The sequence below is a fragment of the Lichenostomus cassidix genome, chromosome 3 (genome assembly GCF_008360975.1).
Source record: "Lichenostomus cassidix isolate B80296 chromosome 3, HeHo_3.0, whole genome shotgun sequence".
Taxonomy (NCBI): Eukaryota; Metazoa; Chordata; class Aves; order Passeriformes; family Meliphagidae; genus Lichenostomus; species Lichenostomus cassidix.
The window spans coordinates 68,806,196-68,829,811 of NC_139483.1; the positions used below are offsets into that span (position 1 = coordinate 68,806,196).

At 40.9% G+C, this 23,616-nt stretch overlaps 1 protein-coding gene across 2 annotated transcripts in view; it reads right to left on the reverse strand.

Annotated features, from left to right (window-relative positions):
* CRYBG1 (crystallin beta-gamma domain containing 1) overlaps positions 1-23,616 on the reverse strand; it is a 96,116-nt gene that overhangs the window by 34,548 nt on the left and 37,952 nt on the right. Inside the window, exons 1-3 of one of the 2 annotated variants that reach the window (XM_085056237.1) lie at positions 9,601-9,748; positions 6,847-8,339; positions 78-1,530 (exon numbers count right to left, since the gene is read on the reverse strand). In XM_085056237.1, coding sequence (XP_084912363.1) covers positions 78-1,530; positions 6,847-7,601 — 2,208 coding nt within the window. In that variant the 5' untranslated portion in view covers positions 7,602-8,339; positions 9,601-9,748. Of the gene's footprint in view, positions 1-77; positions 1,531-6,846; positions 8,340-9,600; positions 9,749-23,616 lie in introns of those variants that run through there. The other variant, XM_085056236.1, reaches the window with a different exon arrangement.

Consider the following 23,616-nt stretch of genomic DNA (forward strand, 5'->3'; position numbering starts at 1 on the left):
TGAATTGCAAAATCAAAATTAACAGTCATTCAGCAGGTAGACAAAAATTGTTTCATTGCCTGAATGATCTTTATTACCTCAGATTTTTGAGGCATGATGAATGGCCCAGAAACATCCTGTTGTAAAGGAGGCATCCCTGAGGAGTCAGTTGCAAAAGCTGTTGTGTTATTTACTGAAGTAACACAAGGACTAAAAATCTTTTCTTTAGAAGACAGCAAGCTTGAGAAGAGGGAGCTTTTTTCAAGCCGTGATCTCTTAATTTCACCATCTGTACAATCAACATTCTCTTTTCCATTTATTTCATGAGTAAAGGCAGGTTCCTCTCTACATGACTGCAGAGCTTTGAATATGATACTTTGCTCTGTTGATGCACGCTTGGGCCTGACTCTGGCTATTGTTTCCAGGCTTTGCATTTTAATTTGTTGGGCTGGTAACAGATCCTGTGCTTTTTCCCTCCTCAGTCCCAAACCAAAAGTAAATACACTAGGATCAAATACTTTCTCTAAGTTGTCTTCATGAATGGGAGGCATTGCAAAATGTGGTGCTGGTGATTTTGGAAGCTTTGACCTTTTCTTTTTCTGGGGTAAACAAACTGAGCTCTCTAAGTTTTTTATTGTTTCGGCAAACTTCTTCATGTCAGATGGGGAATCAAAAATGCTATCGTCTTCAGCAGATCCATTACAGGCTTTGCCTGGGCTCTTCTGTATATTGGTGTTGTGCTCTGATTCCAATATATTGTCTTGATTGCTGTCATCATACTGCAGTGCTGAAAAGTTCAAATCTCCTGGCTTTGCCTTTTTATCTCCATTTTCCAACTTCTTAAATTCTGATCTAGAAACCTGATGAGATGGTAGAGGATATTTATCATTATTGCAAGGTGATAAAGCCTCTGTGTTTGGCAGCATCTTTTCTTCCTTTCTGTGGAATTCTGAGCTTGTGTAATTTCTTTGGTAGAAAGTATCTTGAGCATTTTCACTTTTAACAGGTGAGTGCAAAGACAGTTTATAAGGTGAAGTTTCTTTCTTTGCGGTGGTTAATTCTGGTTCTGGTTGCTTCGGAGACATACTGCCAGCATCACTTTTGCTGCTTTGGTTAAAAAGGGATATAGCAGCTTTTACCTTAAGTTCTGTTGTCTTCCCAATATCCTCATAAGAGGCAAAGCCTTCTTCATTCTTGCCTTTTAACTCTGCAGTGCTTTCTTTGTCCTGTGTGCCATTCTCAAATAACTTCTGGCGACTGCCTTGCTTATTTAATGTTTTATCAGGCTGTTCATTTTCTTTAGATTGTTTTCCAAATTTCAGCTTTGCTCTGCCAACGAATGTGCTTGGTACAGTACTATTTTTTGAAGCAGGGATGTCCATAGGCCTCTGGCTCTGGTTAGCACATTTGTTTTCAAACAAGGAAATTTTGTTGGCAATGTTGCTGTTAGTTTTATTAACTGGTTTTTCAAGAGTATCCTGCTCACTTTCTAAACTGTCTTGATTCGTAGGTGTTTTAAAATTGAGCTCTATGTTCTTCGGTTTGGCTGGACTACAGGAGACAAAGTGACACAGAGTGACACCTTTAATTAATCTTGCACAGACTTGTAACAATTTTCAAAACAATGAAATGTAGCATTATAAACCATAGACTTAGTTTAAATCTTGGTAGCTCAAAAGATTAGACACTAAATAAGGAGCATATATTTTAAACGCGTACTCAGCTCTCTAAGGTTAGTAAAACAAAAAACACAGCAGCCTACAGCATCTGCAATTGAGGCAGAGAACTCAACTACTTATGACTGACAGACATTAAAATTTAGTAGTGAATAGGCAGAATAAATTATAAACATGCAATTCCCTACAGAGTTTAGAAAACAAATCCCAATTCATTAAGGTGATAATGAGTTGGTTAACATTTGCATATACCTCTCCAATGAGTTTTGAAGACATCTCCCCAGATCCTTTGCAGCCTTTACACCTGCACTGCAGAACCAACCTTAAACTGAGTAAAAGAGCTCTTCCACTCTCATTAGTGCTTGCAGAAAATGTTAACTGCCCCGAAGAACTGCATCACCACCTTGGCTAAGCCAACACCACATGTGAGGATTCTTCCACTTCCTTCAGGTAAACTGAGGTAACAAATTTAAATTGTGTAAACTAACCCTAATAATCTTACAAGAACTGAATTTGGGAGAATAAAAAATAGCTACTTAAAAATCTACACAGAGAGCAACTCTCAAGAATCATAGAATGCTAAGGGATTGGAATGGACCTCAAAAAAAACTTAGTCCCAACTCCCCCACTATGGCAGGGACACCTCCCACTAGGACAGGTTGCTCAAAGCCTCATGCAGCCTGGCCTTGAACACTGACAAGTTTGGGGCATCCACAACCTCTCCAGGCAAACTTTTGTAACATCTCACCACCCTCACAGTAAAAAGCTTCTTCCTAATATCTAACCTAAATTTCCTGTCTCTCAGTTTGTACCCATTACTCCTTTTCATATCACTACAGTTCCTGGCAAAGACTCCCTTTCCAGCTTCCCTGTAGACTCCCCCTTCAGTACTGGAAGGTTGTTATGAGGTTTCCAGGCAACCTTCTCTTCTCCAGGCTGAACAGCCCCAACTTCCTCAGTCTCTCTTCATAGGAAAAGTGCTCCATTCCTCTTATCTACTTTGTGGCCCTCCTCTGGATTTGCTTTAACAGCTCCACATCCTTCTTATCACCATGGCTTTCCAGAGAAGACTTCCCAACTGTGCTCCCTGTACCTACCAGCCTACTCAAGCTGGTTCACGACTGGAAAGCTCTTATGAAGAATGCATGATTGATAAAAGACGAAATAGCAAACTTAAAATCGACTGGCCATACTTCAAATAGGTGCTAATAAAACACACTTGGAATATTTTAGAAAAACCAGAAAAAAACCAAAAAAAGTTCCTGAAAGAGGGAAGGTATGGAGGGAACTATCATACAGCATACAATTAAATATATTTAGGCACTACTTTTCATTTAAAGTACAATTGTTCTTTCCTAACCTTTTTGAAGTTCAATTATTGTATGATTTTTCTTTTTGGAAAAAACATCAGCTAGTCCAACTTCGTATTCAAAACAGGGACAGCTTCAAAGTTAGATCAAGTTCCTGAAGGCTTTGCCTGATCAAGTTTTGAATAACTTCAAGGGTCTAGATTTCACAACCTTCCTAGTGAAGCATTGCAGTAGGGTGGTCACTGTCACTGTGAAGTATTTTTGCCTTATATCCCACTAAAACTTCCCTGTTATAACTTGTGGCTCAGGTTGTTGTCCCTTCACTCCACAGCTCAGGGACAAATCTGGCTCTGCCTCCTCTATAGGTAGTGAGAGATGACAAAGGTCTAGCTGTATCCTTCTCTCAATTCAAGAAATCAACCTGCTTCAACTTCTCCTCGTACATGATTTTCTCCAGAGCCATCACCTTGTTTAATGGCAAACCAATGGACCCATTCCAATTTGGGAACATCTCTCTTGTACCAGAAGAGAGTTGGAAAGGGAGGAAGGGCTACAATGCAATAGAGAGATCCATATGCAGACTCATGGGCACCAAGTATCTTGTCCTTTGACCTGCTGGCTATGCTCCTGCCTATAGAGCCCAGTACAGGCTTAGCCTTTGCCTGCTGTAATGATACACTACTGGCATGTGCTGAATTTCCTGTTCACCAGGACCTTTCATATCCTTTTCTGATCAGAAAAAAAAAATTACTTATCCTCTTCTTTTACGTCTATTTTCAAGAGGTATCACTGATGGCCCAATTATCTTAAATTCATTCCCATGCCACCCTTTTGTCAGCCTGTCACTTGGGCTACAACACACATTTATTTCAACATAACAACACGTATCTGGCCCATAAAATCCACGTTTCTATGAATGCCCTGACACAAGCAAGTTTAATGGCTAACACTGATACTTATCAGCCACACCTAGAATCTATTTTAAATGAAGAGCTAACCCCTCAAAGGTATAGTTTCAAGCTTTGCAAATTTATGCAGAAACAACCACTTCCACACTTTGTATTTTGTATTCTGCAGTATTTCTGCACAGCAGCAGCAGCCAAGCAGGTGAGACCAAAGAGCAAGAGAAAGCTCAGCCCTGCAGCTCTAGTCACTATGGCTGGCCTCCTCTAACTCATCTTTCCATTGCATCTTTTTCGATGCTACAAAACACTGATTTTAAATACAGCCAAAAGATGCACTTTATTATTGAAAGAACTGAGCTTCTAAGTTTGTTTTAAAGGAGATGTTGTTTGAGTATCCTTTAAGCCTCTCAGCTCATATGGGGGAAAAGCACTGAAAGATGGATTAATTTTAACAGTGCAAATGCTTTCTTTCAAACAGTCCAGTGTGGCTGATTCTTACTACCCATTCCTGATCTGCAGTGCCAGGAACAAGTAGGCACAAGAGAAATACCAACATCCTTCTCTTTGGCTACACCTTGCAGCTAAACTGTGGAAACAAGCAGTTAAACCTCTCCCAACGGTCATAAATGGAAGGTGAGTCACACGTCAAGCATGCAACTGGTGCCAAAAAACACTGATGCCAAAATATCGGATTGAGGTGAGCAAAGAAAACGGCATGTGAAAAGAGCAGAATAATTCAACAAGTGGGCTTAAATGTAAAAGCAACTACAAAACCATGTCTGAACATAAATTATGACAACTGAAGCCAAGTTTTCTGCTAAGCACATCAAAGCAACTACTGCCTGAGGTTTTATTTGCCAATTAAGATTTACCATCAACCTCAGTTTAGTCTCAAATCTGATAGGTTTTCCTTTCAAAAGCTAGAAGCGAAGTATCCTCTGACTTTCAAGTTATCCAGTACAAAGATATAAAAGAAGAGAGAAAATGCTATCTTTATTTACAGGGAACCCACATTTCTGGAGGTGACTGGAGAAACTGACCTGTTTTAAAATTGTTTCTAAAGCAACTTGATTCCCAGAATTGGCACAATGTCACTAGTAAGAGACATCATGCACTTTTAATGGAAAACTACTTGTATTATATAAAATCTATGTTACAGGGAGCGGAAGAATCTGTGAGTAAATGGATATTTTTCAAACAGAAAGGAATTCATATGAACTACCTAACAATAATTTTTTAACCTTTGAAAACGGAAAAATTATCTATTCAAAGCAATAACTAGAGAACAAAAATACACCATCTTCTAGTAATGGCATCCTATTTTCCCTTCCCATTTTACAGCACCTTAATCCACATCCAGGTTTATAGTTCATATGCTCTAATGAATGACTACAAATTATACCAGGTTACCTGAGCACGTAACTCTGGCTAAAGAAACGGTGTGGTGCTGTGCAGTGACAGCTATCAGATGCATCAGGAACCTTGCAGGCAACACAGCAGTCTCCACCCAGGGCTAAAGTTCTTACAGCAGCAGATAAGGCCAAGACACAGTGTCACACACCCCACAAAATGGGATGAAATAGACCAGGCTTTTATTCATTAAAATTCGGTCTTTCAGAAAGGACACTTGTCTGTTGCTTTATGAGAACAGTAAAAGATCATTCATTGTACAGCAAGCCCAGGAGATACACAGAAAAAAGAAATCCAGCTATGTAAGCGTTTATAACTTCATCATCGCTAATGACAATGACACACAGAAAAAACAATGTGAAAGCTACCTATCCTTTGAAGCTGTGAAGACACAAACTTCACAGTTTAAGATTTGAGATCCATGCTGCCAGATGGCAAAGCACCACCAGGTACAAAAATGCGAGTTTAACTTTCAGTACTAGGCTTTTTAAGCTTATGTTACAAATTAACAACTCAGATCCTGAGTATTACAAATTGTGCAAAGGAAATTGCTACTATGCCTCTCAGATGTGGGAAGCATAATTGGAAAAAGACATCTCTTAAACCATGATGTTGAACCTTCACATCCCTCTAACACAAGGACAATTATGAATGCCCAGTGTACCTCAGGTGGGTCTACAGGATTCACTGCACTCCAACACCTATAGCTGAACATACCAGAACAAGGAGTGCAATAGCATACAGCCATGACAACCAAACAACACAAATAATGCAATAAAACAATCCCCTGTGGATGAGAACGTAATGAATCGAGGAAATCAATCACTGGCCTCATACTCGTGATAACAGTGACATTTAAAAATATATCCACTTCTTTACAATCCTAAGGAAAGCACTGATCACCTGTTTGACAGATGACAATTTTTTCAAGTGTAAAACAAAAACCTGCAAACTAATATATGCATAGTTCTGCAAATACTTGATGTTATTCACATGCATCAAGATTTAAATGATTCATCCCGCACATACTTAAGACGGCAACCCTATAGATTCAAATCTCTGGAATGTGCTTTATCATATCATTTGAACAATCAAGTTCTACATTGCATCCTACATTTCTTCATAAAATAATACCAGAACTTATGCTGTTCCATAGAAAATTTGAACACATTTCTTATTCAAAGATTTTCACTTACAAAATCTTCAACCACATCCTGATTTGGTTACAGAGAGAAAAATTACGTTAAGGTAAATGACAGATGAGTTAATCTAATCCACAACTATGATGACCAAGCAGCTTTTATACATGTTAAATTATTCCATATAATGGAATTGACAAAAACATTCCCTATCCATTTAAAAAATGAAAAAGTGAATTATTTTTCTAATACATGGAAACTGTAGTGCTTGTTAAGTGGTAGCTTTAATTACGGTAACTTTTTTTTTAAGGCAGTTCTTAACTGAGAATAATTTAGCCAGATAACAGACACACTGCTATAGAATTCTAAACACAGATACAAGAAAAATTATGGCTACAAGGACAAGGAAAACTAATTTGTTACTTACAGACTAATCTTTGTCGTGACTGTTCTGGAAGCATCCAAACTCTTCAGCTTCAAGGTGTCTAAGTCAGAGTTTGTCTGTCTCTCAGCTGACAGACACAGGTCTCCATTTTTAATCCCATCAGTATGCAAGAAACCTCTTCCATCTGGACCATTACCATGCTTTACTGCCTTGGTATCATTTCTGCCTTCAGCAAACACCAAGGCGTTATCTTCTGTCTTAGCAGCCAAAGCAGCTTTGGGAGACTCCAAACTGTCTTCCCCAAATGCCACAGGTATAGCTCCCTTTTCCACCGAAGTTCTTTTTGTTAGTCCAGGGTTAGTCTCTGGTGATGCTAAAGGTTGCCTTTTTGAAGAGTAATCTTTCACCTGACCCTTCAAACCAGTAGGGGAAATGGGTACAGAATCTGACTGATTCTTTTTATAGGATCTTCTCCTTGCAGAGCTTGTGTTTGAGATCTGCTGCTTGCCCTTGTCAGCTTCAGCTTTAGATGCCCCTTTGTGAGCAGATCCAACTTTTAGGTCCTGATTATTACCTGAGGAAGAGGAATTTCTTTCAGGAGTCTGTTGAAGAGACCTCGCTTTTCGTTCAGAGTTTATTATCTTGTCAGAAAACACCTCAGAATGGGCATCATCCTCAAAAACAGATTCTTCTCTTGCAGTATTCTCATTCTGGTTTCTCTCTCCATTTGGAATGTCACTAGACGACTGAGACTTTCTCCGTTTTCCAGATCTTTTACTAGCAGATTTTTTATCCATTGTGTCCAAATCACTACAATTTTCTTCCGAATTAAGAATCACAGGTTCATTAAGGAGTTCGTCTGTTTTTCTTAGATAGATATCAACTGTTAACACTCTAGCAGAATACGTGTGTTCACTCGCTGCAGATTCCAACTCATATGGCAAATCCTTTGGTTTTGCATGCCCAGGCTCCTCAGACACCCACGTGTTCACAAGCTGCTTGTGGCTCAAGATACTCTTCTCTAAGTCTTCACTAGACAAATTTCTCAAGCTCTGTATGAAATCTGGAGTTGTGGAATTATTTATATCTGTGACGGATTCTTTCTCCAGTCCCAGTGTTTCCACATTCAGGCTACTCTCACAGAAAGAGTTTTTAATAGTTTCACTGCTGCCGCTCCAATCTGCTGACCACTCACTGTCAGAAGAGACTCCCCTGCTACTCCATTCTGAAATTGTATCGTGATACAGTGGTCTTACTTCCCCACTGAAATTATATTCCTGTGCCTCAGAAAGGACACTTACGTCTCTCACTTGTTTCTGTGCTTGAGGAGTGTCGTGCCCTTCTTTGAAGTGCCTACAGTATACTGCCTGCGCCCCGTGAGGAGAACCTGACCTCTCACCCTTATGATGCGAAGAGTGTTCTAGTGAGCCTTTGACATTTTTCCTTTTCCCTGTACCAAACAAATTTCCAAGTCTTTCCAAAACGGGTTTCTTTTTATTTTCTTCTCTGGAAGAATCTGGAAGGTGTGAAGTGGACTACAAAAACAAACAAACAAACATTTGGTTAATGTCAAACTTTTTTCTATAATACATTTGTTTGTTTTAGCACCACCTATAAATTAAAAGGGCATGCTGACTGGAAACAAAATAGTTTACTGAAAAATACTAGCTCTCCCAAAAAAGAATGAGAAAAACAAAACCATTGAAAAACAATTAAGATTCCAAGCTTCTTCTGTATGTTTTTGCCTGTGTTTGTTTACAAATGTGTTCATCTTGCCTTATGATGGCAGCATTATATGTTCTAAATCTCAAACTTTTGCATAATTAGTTAACGTCACCCAAAAATGTTAAAGAAAAGCATCTTGGTGCCTGCAAGACCGGGGACAAACATTATGGTCAAAATTTTCCTTACAAAAACAAGAATGGGGCGTTTAACTTTCTCTCCGTACTGGCTGAGTCAGTTTTCACACTTGTGCTGGTAAAGAATAGCTTCAAAAGTCTAAGTTGTCTTACAATTCATACATTTCTCATTAATGAAGTGCAGAAAACATTTGGCTTGTGTTTTGGGCTAGAAAGCCCAGAACTATAAAAGCCACCGCATCACTCAATGAGGATTACTGGGTCAAACACTGCCCTGGATTACTCTTGCTGAAGTTCTGCCTTACAACTTCTAATTAACATGGTAAACAGGAAACACGCAACAGCATCGCCGAGTACACATGCATATTTGCATTTTAATACATTAGCCCTTTTTACATGCCGGCACGATGAATACTTGTTTTGAGACGTCTATTTCAAAACACCGCGAGTATTTTCTACTCCGGCACACCAGACCTCTCGAGGAGAGCGGGTTCCCTCGGCAGCACGGACCCTGCTTCGGCAGTTTCCAACTTGTTTCTTGCTGCAGACGCCGAGACCGCCTGCCGGTGCCCGGAGTACCGCCACTGCCCAGAGTACTACCAGTGTCCGGAGTACCGCCAGTGCCCGGCGTGCCCCCAGTGCCCAGGGCGGGCCGGCCGCCGATGAAGCCCCCGCGCCCTCCGCACAGCCCCGCGGCCGCCGATGCCTTCCCCGCAGGTACGGCTGCGGTGAACCAGCCCAGCACCACCTCACCGGAGGAGTCACGGCCCCCGGCCCGCGCGTTAGCCGGAGGGTGAAGCCGCCCGAGGCTGCCGCTGTCCTCCCCCGTCCCAAAACAGGATAAGCAGGAGGAAGGTGCCGTGGCGGACTTTGCCCACCGCCGGCCGCGCCGCATCCTCACCTCACCTGCCCTCCCCGCCGAGCGCCCGACACTCACCGCTCGGCTGGGCTCGGCGGCCCCTGCGCGAAGCCGCACCACTCTCCCCGCCGCTACCCGCGCGGCTGCCCCGGCGCCGGCCGTCTGTGCGCTCCGCCTCGGCCCGCCCCCGCAGCCCGCCCCGAGCCACCGCCCCGCCGCGGGCAGCGGCTCTACCTGGCCGGGCCGCCCCTGCCGGCCGCGGAGGGAGGGGCGGTGGCGGCGCTGGACCGGCCCCCAGCGAGCGCCGCGGGGCAGCGGGAAGCGCGGGCGCCCCCGGCCACGGGTGAGGCCGTCGAGGGGGCGGCGGGGCGCGAGTGGGCGCCGCGCCCCGTACGTGCCCCAGCAGCCCGCGCTGCGGCAGTCGCCTTGTTATTGAGGGCAAAACGCCGCCCCGGGCAAAACCGACGCCCTTTGATGTTGAGGGAAAAGCACTGAGAGATGGAGGCGGGAGGTTCGCGCCGCCGCCGCCCCGGCGAGATGCAGTGCGGGCTGCCCGGCATAAGCCGGCGCCCGAGCCGGGAGAGGGGCAGCGCTGTCCAGGGGCACCAGCTCGCCCCTGCCCGGAGGAGGGCTGCGGGACAGCGGAGCGGCGGTAAGCCGGCCCCTCGGAGGTGCCGGGAGCAGGCGGGGCTCCCCCCAGCCCCGGGAGGGTGTGCGGGGGCCTGCACCGCCCGGGCGCCGGGGGACCCATGGAAGATCTGGGTTCAAAGCCCTGCGGGGGGATGAACCCGCATCTCCCACCTCGCCGCGGCGGGCGCGGCTGGCTGCCGTCTGTGCCGCCCGACTGTGCCTGCCCGCCCCGGGCACACCGCCCGGGGACACGGCTGCAGGCGGCCCGGGCTGCCCCGCCTGCCCCCGGCCCCGGCCGGCCCGGCGTGAGAATGACTCCGCGGCCCAGTGGTGCCGGCGCTCTCCCCGGGCGCTCAATTAGTATTTAATGTTTAATGAATACTCAACTAGTCCTCTTCTAATTAACGCTTAATTACTTATATGAAGTGGAACAGCTTCAACAGGAAGGACCACGCAGGTCTCACTTCGGAGCGTCTGAGCGCCCAGCGCGGAGGCGGGGGAGACACCAGGTCAACCCGCCTGCAGCTGGCCGGGGTGCACGGCCTGCGGTGTGTCTGGCCCTCCGGCTACTGAAGAAAATAAGGACCTTTTTTCATGGAGTCACTTCCTCCTCCGGCTGGAAAAGTGTTAACTTAGTTATTTTTTCTTAATCAACAGCCTTCATAGTCTTGGCTCAGGAGAGTTGCACAGAACCTACTTAATGCCAGTGAATGTGTGGCAGCAAGGCTTGGCCAAGCACATGAAAAATGCTAAAAAACATGAAAAACACAGAAAGCCTAAATTGGGGAAGACGTAGAGTTGGCTTATGATACTGCAACCAAACAGAAATCCATAGAACCCTTGTCTGTGCCTTGTCTTTGCCTGTCTCTCTTAACCAATGTCACTCACTCAACTGATAAGCAGCTGTACCACCAACCACATCCTGTGTCCTCACGCAGTGACCTAACACCAGCGGTCTGCAAATAGGCAAGTCTATGATCATGATCTTAAGCTTACGTTTTTGTGTTGTTGGGATTTGAGTTTTATTAAATAGTGAAATAATCTGCAAGTGAGATTGTTGATGTCTTTTTCCCTTCCCTTTGATGACTTTTTTTCAACCAGTGGAACCAAAACAATTAAGTAAAGAGCAATATTAAGGGCTGCATTAAGTTCATAGAGCTCAGACAGGTAAAGTGCTTTAGTGATAACAAAACCAACTATAAATTTCCCTATCAGATGCAACAATCATGAGTAATGCAGCCCAATTACTAATTTCTTATTCTATGTATGTATTGCCGGCACTAATTAATTATAGGGAAAAGATAAAATGACAATAACAAACATTGCTACCTAAAATAAGCAAAAATAAAAATTTTTACATTTAATGCAAGCTAATAAGGAATGATACTAATTTCTCTGAAAACTCATAATAACTACAAATGTGAGGAGGATGACTATATTGTTCATACTCAAAACTGTTGAAACACCAAAACAGAGGAAATTTAACTTTATTATGTGTTGACCCGCATATTAATATTTTGATTGAAATAGCTGTCAGTCTTCTAAAGTAATTGGGACTACATTATCAACCTGACAGTCATCATTACATTTGCTGTCAAGTTTTGAGTTTGCAAGATTACACTTGGAAAAATTAGTTATTTGAACTGTGGATCTGGATTTCTCTCTTCCCAGCCACTGATTTTCATAAAGTCCATGGGAACTTAATTATCTCTGAGACGTCTCCCCCTTTCAAATGTAGTTTAAACTACAACCAACAAGTTCAAAAGGTGTTGAATGGAAGTGAGGAGGGACAGCCAGCCAGTCCAGTCACATAAGCCTTGTTTCCTCGGGGAACAAGGCTAAAGATTTTTTTCTTGATCTTGAAATAGCTGCCCTGTGTAAACTGTTTTGAAGTAATTTCTTCATACAAAGTACCTTAATTACATACCGCTCTTTCAAAACACATAAAAGACTGGGTGCTTGCCCTGAAGAGCTTGTATTTTAAGTCAGATAAATGTAGGTGAGCCAGTATTGCCAGTGCAAGAGGGCAGAGAGACCAAGCTTCTCAAGGGACTCCAGAGTGGGACCCAGCCTGCCAGAGCACAGCATGAGAATGCTTGACTCCCAAAGCACTGCACGGAAATGTTTGATTTCAGAAGGCAAGAAGTACCCTTGCTCTGAAGATCATGCTGCTTAAGTGTGTTTATGCTCAAGCATTCTTACTCTTGAGACATTAGCTGCTTGAGAAATACATGATCAAAGGCATTGGAACTGAAAAAACTAGAGGACCTGCCCATTCATTCCTTGGACAGCGTGGAGGAAGCCATTTCAAGCACTCTGCATGAACCTTTAAAGCTGTGTTCTAATCTGAAAGCAAAATGCCACTGCCTTCTTAACCAAGAAATGTAAATCTTGTTTGTATTTATATTCATACCTGTTTATGCTAGCATTAAAATATTTCCTCTGTTTTTAGCTGGGGTTTTTTTTCCTCATTAACCAATGTAAGTTGCCACAGCCCAACCCCTAATTTAACAGTGTAATTAAACATGTGCTTTGCTGGTCTCCAGTGGGAAGAGAGCATAAGCTACCATGATTTGTTGAATCAAAACTTCAGGATGTGTCTTGAGGTATCAATTGGATGCTATTTTCTTAGATGAGTTCATCTGAGTCAGCTGAACATAAATGAAAACACTTCTTAGAGCACACATTAGAGAAAAAAGCAGTATTTTTACTAGTCATTAGCAACTTTGTGGTAACTAATAGATGGTAATATCTAGTGTGGACAGTTCTTTAATTTAAACATTTATTTTCCAGCATACGTTCACCTTTAGAGGGGAAAAAAGCAACAAACCATTTAGTGAAGAGTCAGTTTGAGCTTTATCGTTCATTAGAAGGTCATAACTGGATTTCAAGTAACGTGAAAACCTCTGAGACCCTTCTATCTTCAACAATTCTAATAGTGTGGGACCCTTACAAATTTGGGCTGGAAAGCGAGTAACTTCAAGTATCTTTAAATCACAGTATCATAATTCACCCAACCATGAGAAACAGAAAGCCTTGAAGTTCTAGCAGTCACATGACATCCCAAAAAGTGCTTTAGCCAAAAACATTTAAATAAATAAACTATTACTCTTCAGGCTTTGGCATTCTGCAGAGACTGAGACTCAAATATCCCACACTAAGAGTGCCAGGCTTTGTGAGGCTGAAAATTCCTCTGGAGTATTGCTCAATGTGCTGTGAAAACATTAGTAGAAAAACTGGAAGGAACAATGTACAAATCAAAGCTAAGAGAGAGAAAAGTCTGAGAAGCACAAGACCCACTCAAGTGCTTGTTTCAAGTCCTACAGAGAGAAGATTTCATGCTGCTCTCCTACAGGTAAGTGCCATGGCTACTGGCATAGAGAGAAGAGGAGTGAGTCTCAGATGGAAATAAAGGCTTGATGTTTCTGTTCTTCTTTTAAAAGTATGGGGGGGAAATATACTTAACAAAACATTTGACCTGATGTCAAACCTTGTTGTGATTCACTGAGGGGGAAAATACAGTTATATTTTAAGTTAACCTAAATGATTTCTAAACTTAACCAGTTACCTTGCTGTCAGTCAAATAGATTTGAATTACTTCAATTCCCTATACTAATTGTTCCTTGTTTATGCTGACCCTTCACTAAGACACAAAAAGGGGGTTACTATTAGGAAAACTATAAATTAAATTATTTTAACTCGCAAACTGCCTTCTATCTGAATACCAAGAGTTCAGCATGTACTCTTCAAACTTTTTTAGCATTTCTTTTAAGTATGTCCTGTTAGAGGTTGACAGTGTCCCCTTCAGAGTTAGAGAAAAAAACACACTTTAAATTTAACAAGTCCACTCTAGCATGGAATTCGCTCCCTGCATCTTCCAGCTCTTTGCCTGCTATGCAGATGGAAGATGCAAACAGCAATAACTGGATTTTAAGCAATTTCAGCTTTACCTGAGCAATGTGTGCAGGGAATGCATTTATTTAGATTGGGGAACTTACCTGAATTACCAAGGGTCTATAAATGTGAGAGTTGAGCAGAGTGAAGGGAAACATATGTTAGTTTGCTTGACAGTTATAGTTTTCCACAGACTATATTTTCCATTAAGTCAGGATATTTTAGTGAAACATTTCATATCTTCAAGAGAACAGGACCTGTCTTCTTCCAATTTATGTTTTCACTGTAAAATTTGTAGTTCAAATGTACACTGAAAATTGACTATTTTGCAACAGCACATAGATTAATGAGAATATCGAGCCTGTATGTTTAATGGATTTTTTGGAAAGGAAATAATCAGCTCAAGAAGCATAGATGTATATAAAAATCACGTATTATTTCTTAGGTGACAAACACAGAGATATTAGATATTAGATATATTAAAAAAGAACAGCAAAATTGAAAGCAAATCATGCAGAATCAAACAAATGGAAATCTTTCAAAAAAGCTGCGGAAAGACAAAGAAGCATTAATGAAATGGAACAGATCCTAACATGAGTATTTAGGAGAGGAGGGAGATAAATAGGAACAGGCATGTCAGAAAAGGCATGTCTGCTCCCATCTTCTCTTCCCCAGAGGTAGTTATTTCCATAAACTAAAATCTTTCCCCCCTCCCCTTCTGTCAACAGGACCATCTGTCAGTTAAACAAATGCTCTATAAAACTAATGAAGATCAGTTGATTTTATGATTTTAAAAAATTAACTGTGAATTAACCTGAAAATTTCTGATGGGGTTTAAAAAAAGGGAATAAAAGAGAGTGTTGTTTGCCTTACCATGATGATGATAATTCTTTCTGCTGTTTACAGAAGAATAAACAAACTATCGTGTGTGAGATGCAGTCCTGTGTGCCACTAACCAAACCCTTTTTCTTAGCAATCCTCCCACGCTTTAACCCCTTCTTTCTTCTGGCAGCACTCAGGTAAAAACAAGCAAAAAAAAGGAAGTAGTATCTGCCTTTCCAACTGATAAGTCATTTGGCAGACAAATTATAACTATGAAAGGGGCTCAATTAGAGGATAGGAGAAAGAACTGCAGAAGGGTGGCAGCAAGTCCTTCAGTAAGCAGCTCTACAGGAGCAGAGAACATGTTGCAAAGAACTACAGTTAGTGTTGGGCAAACGCCTTACGTGTATTAATTAATGTGCAATACTAGAGCGCAGATATGCAACAGTAGGAAAAAATATACCACACACGTTGGTTCTCACAGACCTGGTTGCTGTGTTCTGATCCACATTTAAGATGGCTAAAGAAAAAAAGAGTCACCTGTGCCTTTATGCAGAAAGAGACTGATTTAAATAAGTATCCTTGGTTCTTCACCTTCCTATGCTGGTATGTTAAGTCTGTATTTCTCAAGCTATTCCTAGTCAAATGGTACTAAAAAGGGACTTGAAAAAGCAGAAAAGAACTAGCTCCAAAAGCAGGAGCAGGGATAGTTCAACACTGAATAAATGAGAGAATATTTAAACTCTCCTGAATCTGGAAGATATCCACAAATAAAATTATATGCAAAAAAAAATAGTATTAACATAAACGATTACACTTGTAACTCTTTGTGTTTCAGTACAAGAGAAAGGGAGGAAGTTTGATATGAGTTAGCTTCACATCTTCGCTCTCAGGATTTTGAGTCCTGCTGCTGGGTCAGAGCTGTATCATTAGATAATCTACTCAGTAAAAAGATTCATCAAGACTACCTCTTTCAAAGTAAAGAGTGAAAATAAACAAGTATGTGTTTTGTTCTAAGAGGAGCTTGAAAGTACTTTTTCTGTTGAGCAATAAAGGATAAATGGCAAAAGCATTTTCGAGAGGAAGCGAGTTGTTTGTAGATTTTCAGGTCTTTAGCTTTAGCTTTTCAGGTTAATCAGAAGCCGCAGCTAACACATGTTGTTACCCCTTTTCTTTTTTCATTTCTAAATGTTGTTACCCCTTTTCTTTTTTCATTTCTAAATGCTATTCAGAATGATAAAGGATCTGTTATGTAAGTGGTTTTGATTTAGCAGGTCCCTTTCTCCTAGGCTTGTAGGCCTCTCTGTTTTATGGGAGTGTACAGTGTCCTGTAAATGGTGTATACTGGTTAGTATACATTTAACATAAATTGTCTAATTTAGATCTGTATCTTACTGCAACACTTACTCCTTTCAGGTGAAGTATTTGTGTATAATTACCAGAGACAAGAAATAAGATTTTTTTCCTGCAAACCTAAGAGTGTCTTAACAACAGACTAAGCCATCAATCTCTGGAAATTAGCTCTTTCTTAAGCACCATCAATATTGATCTGTTCCCCATGCTTTCATGCAAAATTGTTGCTGTCAATAGGAGCTCAACATTCTTGAAAGTATATGGCACTTGAAAAAGTCTTGCAGCATCACATTAAATGATTATAGGGCAAAAAGGAAATAACCCTGCAGAGCCACATATATTATCAATCTTTGCCAAACAGGGCACTGATGTGGCTACTGTCCTGGTTAACTGAGCTGGCTTTTCCTGGGCATCTCTCCATGATGCTGCACGTGGCCTCGCCTTGAGTCCTGTGTGCATTTTTGGGTGCCACATGGTAAGAAGGATGACAAGCTATCAGAAAGCTTCCAAAGGAAGGTTACAAAGGTGGTAAAGGATCTTGATGAGAAGCCATATGAGGAGTGGCTGAGGACATGTGGCTTATTCAGCCCGGAGAAGGGGAGACTGAGGGGAGACCCCAACTGCAGTCTACAACTTCTTCGTGAGGGGAAGAGGAGGAGCAGACACTGATCTCTGCTCTGGTGACCAGAGACAGGACCCAAGGGAATGGCCTGGAGTTGTGTCAGGAGAGGTTTAGGTTGCATATTAAGAAAAGGTTCTTTCCACAGAGGGTAGTTGGGCACTGCAACAGGCTTCCCAGGGAAGTGGTCACAGCACCAGACTGACAGAGTTCAAAAAGCATTTGGACAACACTATCAGGCACAAGGTGGGATACTTGGAGTGTCCTGTGCAGGGCCAGGACATGGCCTTTGATTGTCCTTGTGGGTCCCTTCCAACTCAGGATATTCTATGATCTTATGTAGCGGAAGAGTAAGGTAGAATTTCTAATACCCTCCTGTGCCCAGAGTTTCTTGTCAGCTGGCTCTAAGTGCTCAGCAGATGAAGGTCATAGTTTGTCTCACAGTACTAGGTAGGGAACCTAGGTCTCACCTGCAGTTTTAATTCAGTCTAGGGAACATAAGCCTAGGAGTTAGTTTAACTAGCTAAAGCTCCAAAGTGTCTTTCAGCAGCTCTAGCTCTAGATACCTAAAAGTAACTTGTTATGCAGTCTGAAATTTATAAAATCAGAGATCTTTTCCTTGCATAGCAGATAATCTGAAACTATAAATGGAAAACTAAAACCCTTTTGCTAGCAACACAGGGACTTTCCCCAGGTCAAGCACAGAAGACTATGGGTTGTCACAGGGCAAGAGGCAGAAAGCCATCGTGTGAGCGCTGTGTTACTAAGGTAAGGCTGTAAAGGTGTGAAAGAATAAAGACAGTAAACAAACTGCAAATTGGACTGCTAATTTGATCAAAGCCAAATTTCATAAACAACAAGGTGAACTACATGTTTTACATGCTTTGGAAAGTTGATGTAATGGTCCTGTGACAGAAAGAAAATACTGTATGGTTCTGACTCTGAATACCATTTAGCAGGATGAAAAATGACAATATTTAATCAAACTTTATTTAAATATGAAATATAGTCTCTCTTCTCCAAAGAAACTTTCATTAAATAGATTAAAATCATGCAATGTAAATCCTATTACACATTATTCCAGAGTACCATCTGATACCTTTCAACTGAAATGTGTCTCAAGTCAGCCCCCAATATGAAGGTGCCCCACATAGCAGCTGTTTTGGAAAATTCGGGTTTGATAGTCTATGTGCTTCAAAGAGCCCTTTTATGAAATGTATAAAGTGTTTACACTCCTTGATAACTTCTTTGATGTACTGATTTTTCATCATGTACAGATGAAGAGTTGTAAGTACAAGGAACTATTATTACTAAAATACCTTATCCTGACTTCATAAAAATTGGCTGGATACTTCATTTTACATCTGAATTACAGCATTATAATTTAGCATTTATTCTAAATAACAGTGTTCACCTAAGGCTTCCGGAATTCAATAAAATTATTTTTTACAATAATTATTACAGAGAACTGACTCAATATTGGTTAGACTAAACTTTATAAAACCAGTATGAAGAAAATAGGAATGACTCCAAACCCACTGGTTCCCTACAGTGCTGAGGGCGAAAATGTAAATCAAGTGGAATAGTCCTTCAAACTCTTTGCTTATAATCCCACAATTACTTCCATATCGCAATATTCTCCATTAAGCAATAGAAATTTCTAAGAGGAAATGTTCTCATGAAATGCATCTATATTCTTAGGTGTGTTTATTTTAGGCTCCAAACAGAACTAATTAATGCAGAAAGCATTAAAATAAACAATACATCTGTCTAGAAAACAGATACATTATTACTTCTGAAGAGAGGGAGACACATGTTTTCCTGCTATTACAGATTAATTACTACAGACATGCTGCAGGATGCTACTGTGCACTCAAACTGCTAAATGTTAGCTGCTAAAGAGATACAACTACAACAGCATTTAAATCACACTCTCATTATTGGTAGATAATTGGATGAAAGTTCTAATTCCTACCTGGTGTTAAAAAACCACTCATCATGTCTTACCTCTAAAAATATATTTTGTTGATTAACAGCAATGCAAGAGGGAATTAGATCAAACCGGATGTAACTGTACAGTTCAGAAATACCTGGATTTCCAGGAAATGTCAAGAAATACACAGAGTTATTGATTCTGCATTTGAATTTCTGAAGTTGTTAGTTTGGATATAGGCTAATCCAGCTTACTCTATGATTGGCTTTGGTGTCTGTGGCTAAGAACAACAGACTTGACTAAGATACTTTTAAAGCTAACCCTTAAAAGCATCGCAATTAACCAAACAGTTTTAGCTACAACAGTTCTACTGTTGGGCTCAAACTATTTTAGATACTTTCTAAACAAATTATAGCAAAACAACTCCATTAGCAACTCCTGGAGTTCCCTTTGCATAAACTTGCTCCATTATTTGTTCGTGCTTTGGAATGGGAGGTGGTTGTCGACCACTGAAACCTGGTAGAGAACAAGTGTTTCCTGTACATAGAAGGCAGGCTTGAGTCTTCTCTCCTGTTCCTAATCTACTGCTTCCCTCCCACGCCTTCTTGGCACCTGTTGGGAAAGGCTGGGAATACAAATCTCTCCTCTGTACGGTTTTTCTCTAGCTACCTGCCCTTTGCCTCTGCAGGTGACTCCATCTTTTTTCTCTTCTGCAACTCAGACTGTCCCAGCAGCCACACCTGACAAGCCTCTTCAGTTTCCTAGCTGTGCACAAAGCTCTGAACAGCAGCCAGCAACGAGCGGGGGGAGCTTCTCCTTTACTTGGTGGACACTTAGAATAATCTCTCCCCAAACATGTCTTTCCATGTTTGGAAAGTGGGTTTCTTTTTCAGGTCCAAGAGTCAGAAATTTGTCTGATAAAAACTAAGTCTGACACACCAGACAAAAAACATGCCCTCGGAGTTTCCAGACGCAAAACCATCAAAACTCCCCTGGAGAAGATGGAGGAGAAATATCCAGTGTTAGCTCTGATAAGCCTTTTAAAATCACAAGTTTCCCCAGATGAAACACAAAAAAACCTAAATAGATCTTTATGTTCTTTTTATCTAAACTCTGGTTGCTAAACATTTATGGTGTAATTTGCCGGATTGTTTCCCAGCAAATATACCCTAGTAAAAGGAAAAGAAAAAAAAAAGGAAGGGGAATTGTAAAGACAGGAGGGGAAAAGAGGATATATCTTCATTTGCACATCATAAGGTATGATTCAGAGGAAATTATGATGTCAAAGTTCCATTATTAAAAAAACAAAGTTTGTAGTAGAAAGCATTGCATTCTGTTTAAGTCTTTAGATATTGTTTATAACCACAACAAACTCAAAACTTATCTGGTGAAATGTTACCCACTGTTATTTTGAAAATTATTTGAACAATACTAGTTTGTAGGAGCGGTAGATTTCTTCTACAATCTCTAGATCTTACTCAAACAGTAGTTTAGGCGGTTTGAGTTTTTTTTAAGTGGATCATGCTTTGTTTTTACAGATCTTGAGCCATGGCAGGTCAAGTGCCTGTTTTAAAGAGGTAAGTGAAGGAGCATTCCAGCTTATTCACTATGATTCTGTTCTTGAGACAGTAAAACCAGAAAGATGAAGTTTTTCGTAACTACCCTCTTCAAACCCATTATTATACTGCAGCTGGAACTACAGAGCAATAAATTACACATATATGTATACATATACACATTCCTAATTGTCATACGCATTATATGGCTTAAAAAGTGGCAAAAGCCTGGTCAGGAGGAATGGACTATTAGTAAAAGCTTTGTGTCGCAACCTCTTCAGATCTGAGGGTGCTCAGCTCTACTGTGAGCCACCTGGTCACGTAGCATGGCAAAATGGAAAGAGAGCCACACCCAAGGAGAGAGCAGAGCTAGCTGCCAAGGTCCTGAAAACCATTCCAACACATTGCACAAGTGTGGAAATGGTACAAGAAAAGCATGATGCAGAACAAGTCCTCAGCTCTCCACACAGAACACTGCACAGTAGCCCAGCATGGAGGCCAGAAACGAACCCCTGGTGATTCAAAGAGCTGCTTCACAGGACTGTACTCACCAAGAGAAAGAGAAGGGAGGAGTATACCCTTTGGGAAGAAAGCAGTAAAGTGCCTGGTGTCATACTAAGGAAAAGTTACATATTAGCATAACTAACACCTGTGAAATGTTGAAATGCTAGGTAGCTAGGTGTTTGGCATGATGATACACAGAGGTGGGGCAGATAAAGGATGGTCACCGATAATACTAGCCTGCCTGGTGCACACTCCCATGTCACCATTACCAGAGTCATTATGTGCTGTCAATGCTTGATCATTGATGACAGACCTCCTAAATAATTTGCAATGCATGAAGGGTTTGTTGCCTTCCCTGGGCAATACCACAGTAAGTATGTGGCTGTCCACATTACCTCACTCGTGCAAAGTGCAGAAGTTTGCTGGTTTGATAGACCTTTTATTTTATCCCTGTTTGGGAGGCTGTAATTTACTCATCAACCCAGCTCTAACAACCTCAGCACTATCACATTCCAGGACCACTGCTCACACGACTTTAGGCCATCCCTAAACCTCTCTGACAGAAACACATTTTCATCCATTACTACCACTAAATTTGTTCACAGTATTACATGGAGCATGTAATAACTAAGATGAAATTCAATTCCAAACATGGCTCAACTTGAAGATTATTCAGGATTCAGATCCTATGTAAAGTTGAACATAATTTTTTTACACTTCCCCTACATCAAGGTGAATGTATTGAATTACTTGGAAGGAGAGTTTCCAAGTGACACCTGTCTTAAGTTACCAACATGTAAGTTGTTTGATACAAGTTAAAGGTTTGTTTGGGTTTTGCCCTTCTCTAAAGCCATTGTTAGTTGTCTGCTGCAGTCCTGTACACCCACAATCAACCACAGCTTAAATGCTTTTCTATTAAACACACCAAAAAGCAGCAGAAATACAAGAGAAAAGGATGATTTCAAGGCCTCTCTGAACCACCCATAAGAATTGGACATAACCTAACCTAGATGTTATTTTTAGGAAATAAGAGAATTGGTGTCTTAAGCCATGTTGGAAACAGCAAAATTAAAACCTTTGTAAGCTGATACTGAAATGAATTTGTGGTTCAAATGGGGATAAGAGGAATAATGAGCTGGGAATATGGAAAAAAAAGTGGACTGACAAGGAAATTGCCATGATGCCATCAGTCCAGTCAGCAGCATGGTATTTTATTAAGCAGAGAAGTAATTTTGTTGAGCAACCTCAGAGAGGTTTTGTCATAGATAGCTGAGAACTCTTCTGTTGTAATTAGCCATAAATTTCCAGACTTTTTGAAAGACAAAAGGATGAGCATGTCTTCAGTGGGCTAAAACCAAATCATAATAATCAGATAGTTTAATAGAGGACCTGATGCCCAAGATTTTAGACATGGGGACTTCTCAGAATTTTGGTCTCTGCCTTCACAGTGAGTATGACACTGAATGTATAACCAGTTGCTTGATTCTTCTGTCTTCATTATTAGCAAATATGGCTGAATAGAGGACACCTGTCATCTTCTTCTATTAAAGAACCATAGCTTTGTATCTAGAGCATCTCTGCTGCAGTTTCATGAATGCTTGCTGTGTCCTGGGAAACCTGGGCAAAATGATGTTTAACCAAAGGTTTGTATCATTATGGATACTCTCAATTAAGGAATCCTTAATTCTGTAATGTGTCTCAGACAGATCAATTGTAAGACAGAGAGGCAATTCTATTACAAATCGCTCACTCTTTTAGGGATACAAATATCAGAATTGTAGTTCTTTAAGCAGAGACATAAAATAAACCCGTCATAAAATTAAATAAAATTAATAAACATAAAATTACAGCAGAATCCTGGAAAAGCACAAACTTTTTATCATGTAACTGAAAGCACTTAAATGACAAACTGCTTATTCAGTCTTCTGAACACTCCTACTTCAATTTTTGGGTTAGCTTTCTTTCCTATCTGCTGTGAATTTAGTCTATAAACAATTAATTTTTCTTGCTTTGGGGTTCTGGCTTGCTTTGGTGCAATCTTTTTTGTCTCTCCTCTCTGGTATTCCTCTTGTCTCCTCTTCTCTCCTCCTATTGAGTTTTTAACAAAGAACAGACACAGGTAAAGCAATGGATGTGCTATTATCACAGCCCAAAAGCAAATGGGCTTGAGGTACACAACTTTGTATCACATTTATCTTTATTTCTTTCATTAAAACAGACATAATATCTGGGTTCTATCAGTGCAATAAGCCTTTTGCATGCTGACTTACAACTACAGCTAGCTGTCCAAGTGTCCTGATTCAGCACTCCTACAGGTACAACAGCACCCTTGCACTGTTAAAAGTAAATTGCTTGCATAAGGGCTCTGCTACTTCTATATTTTTTAGTGTTAATGTTTAAAAAGATCTATCTTAAAAGACAGTACCCTATGTTGTTATAACTGAAAGAATCAGCAAAAGCATAGTTCAGTCCTCCACCCTTATTTAGCACTGTTCTTTAGGAAGAGTTTGCCTACATGTGTGCTCCTGCTGGCAGGTGGTGTTACACAAAGAGGACATGCTGAGATCAATTTTGCTTTGTTTTTACGATTCTGAGCACCCCTTTCAGTTAAATATACTTATGGCAGTCAACACTGCCATTACGTCTTTGTAGACCATGCTCTTAAATATTCTCTCAATGGAAAATGCTTTGATAGAAGTTATATTCAAATTATTCCCCCTGTACTTTGTGGGTTTTAACATTTGCCATGTCATTTCAGTGTACTGGTTTATGGAACTACTCAC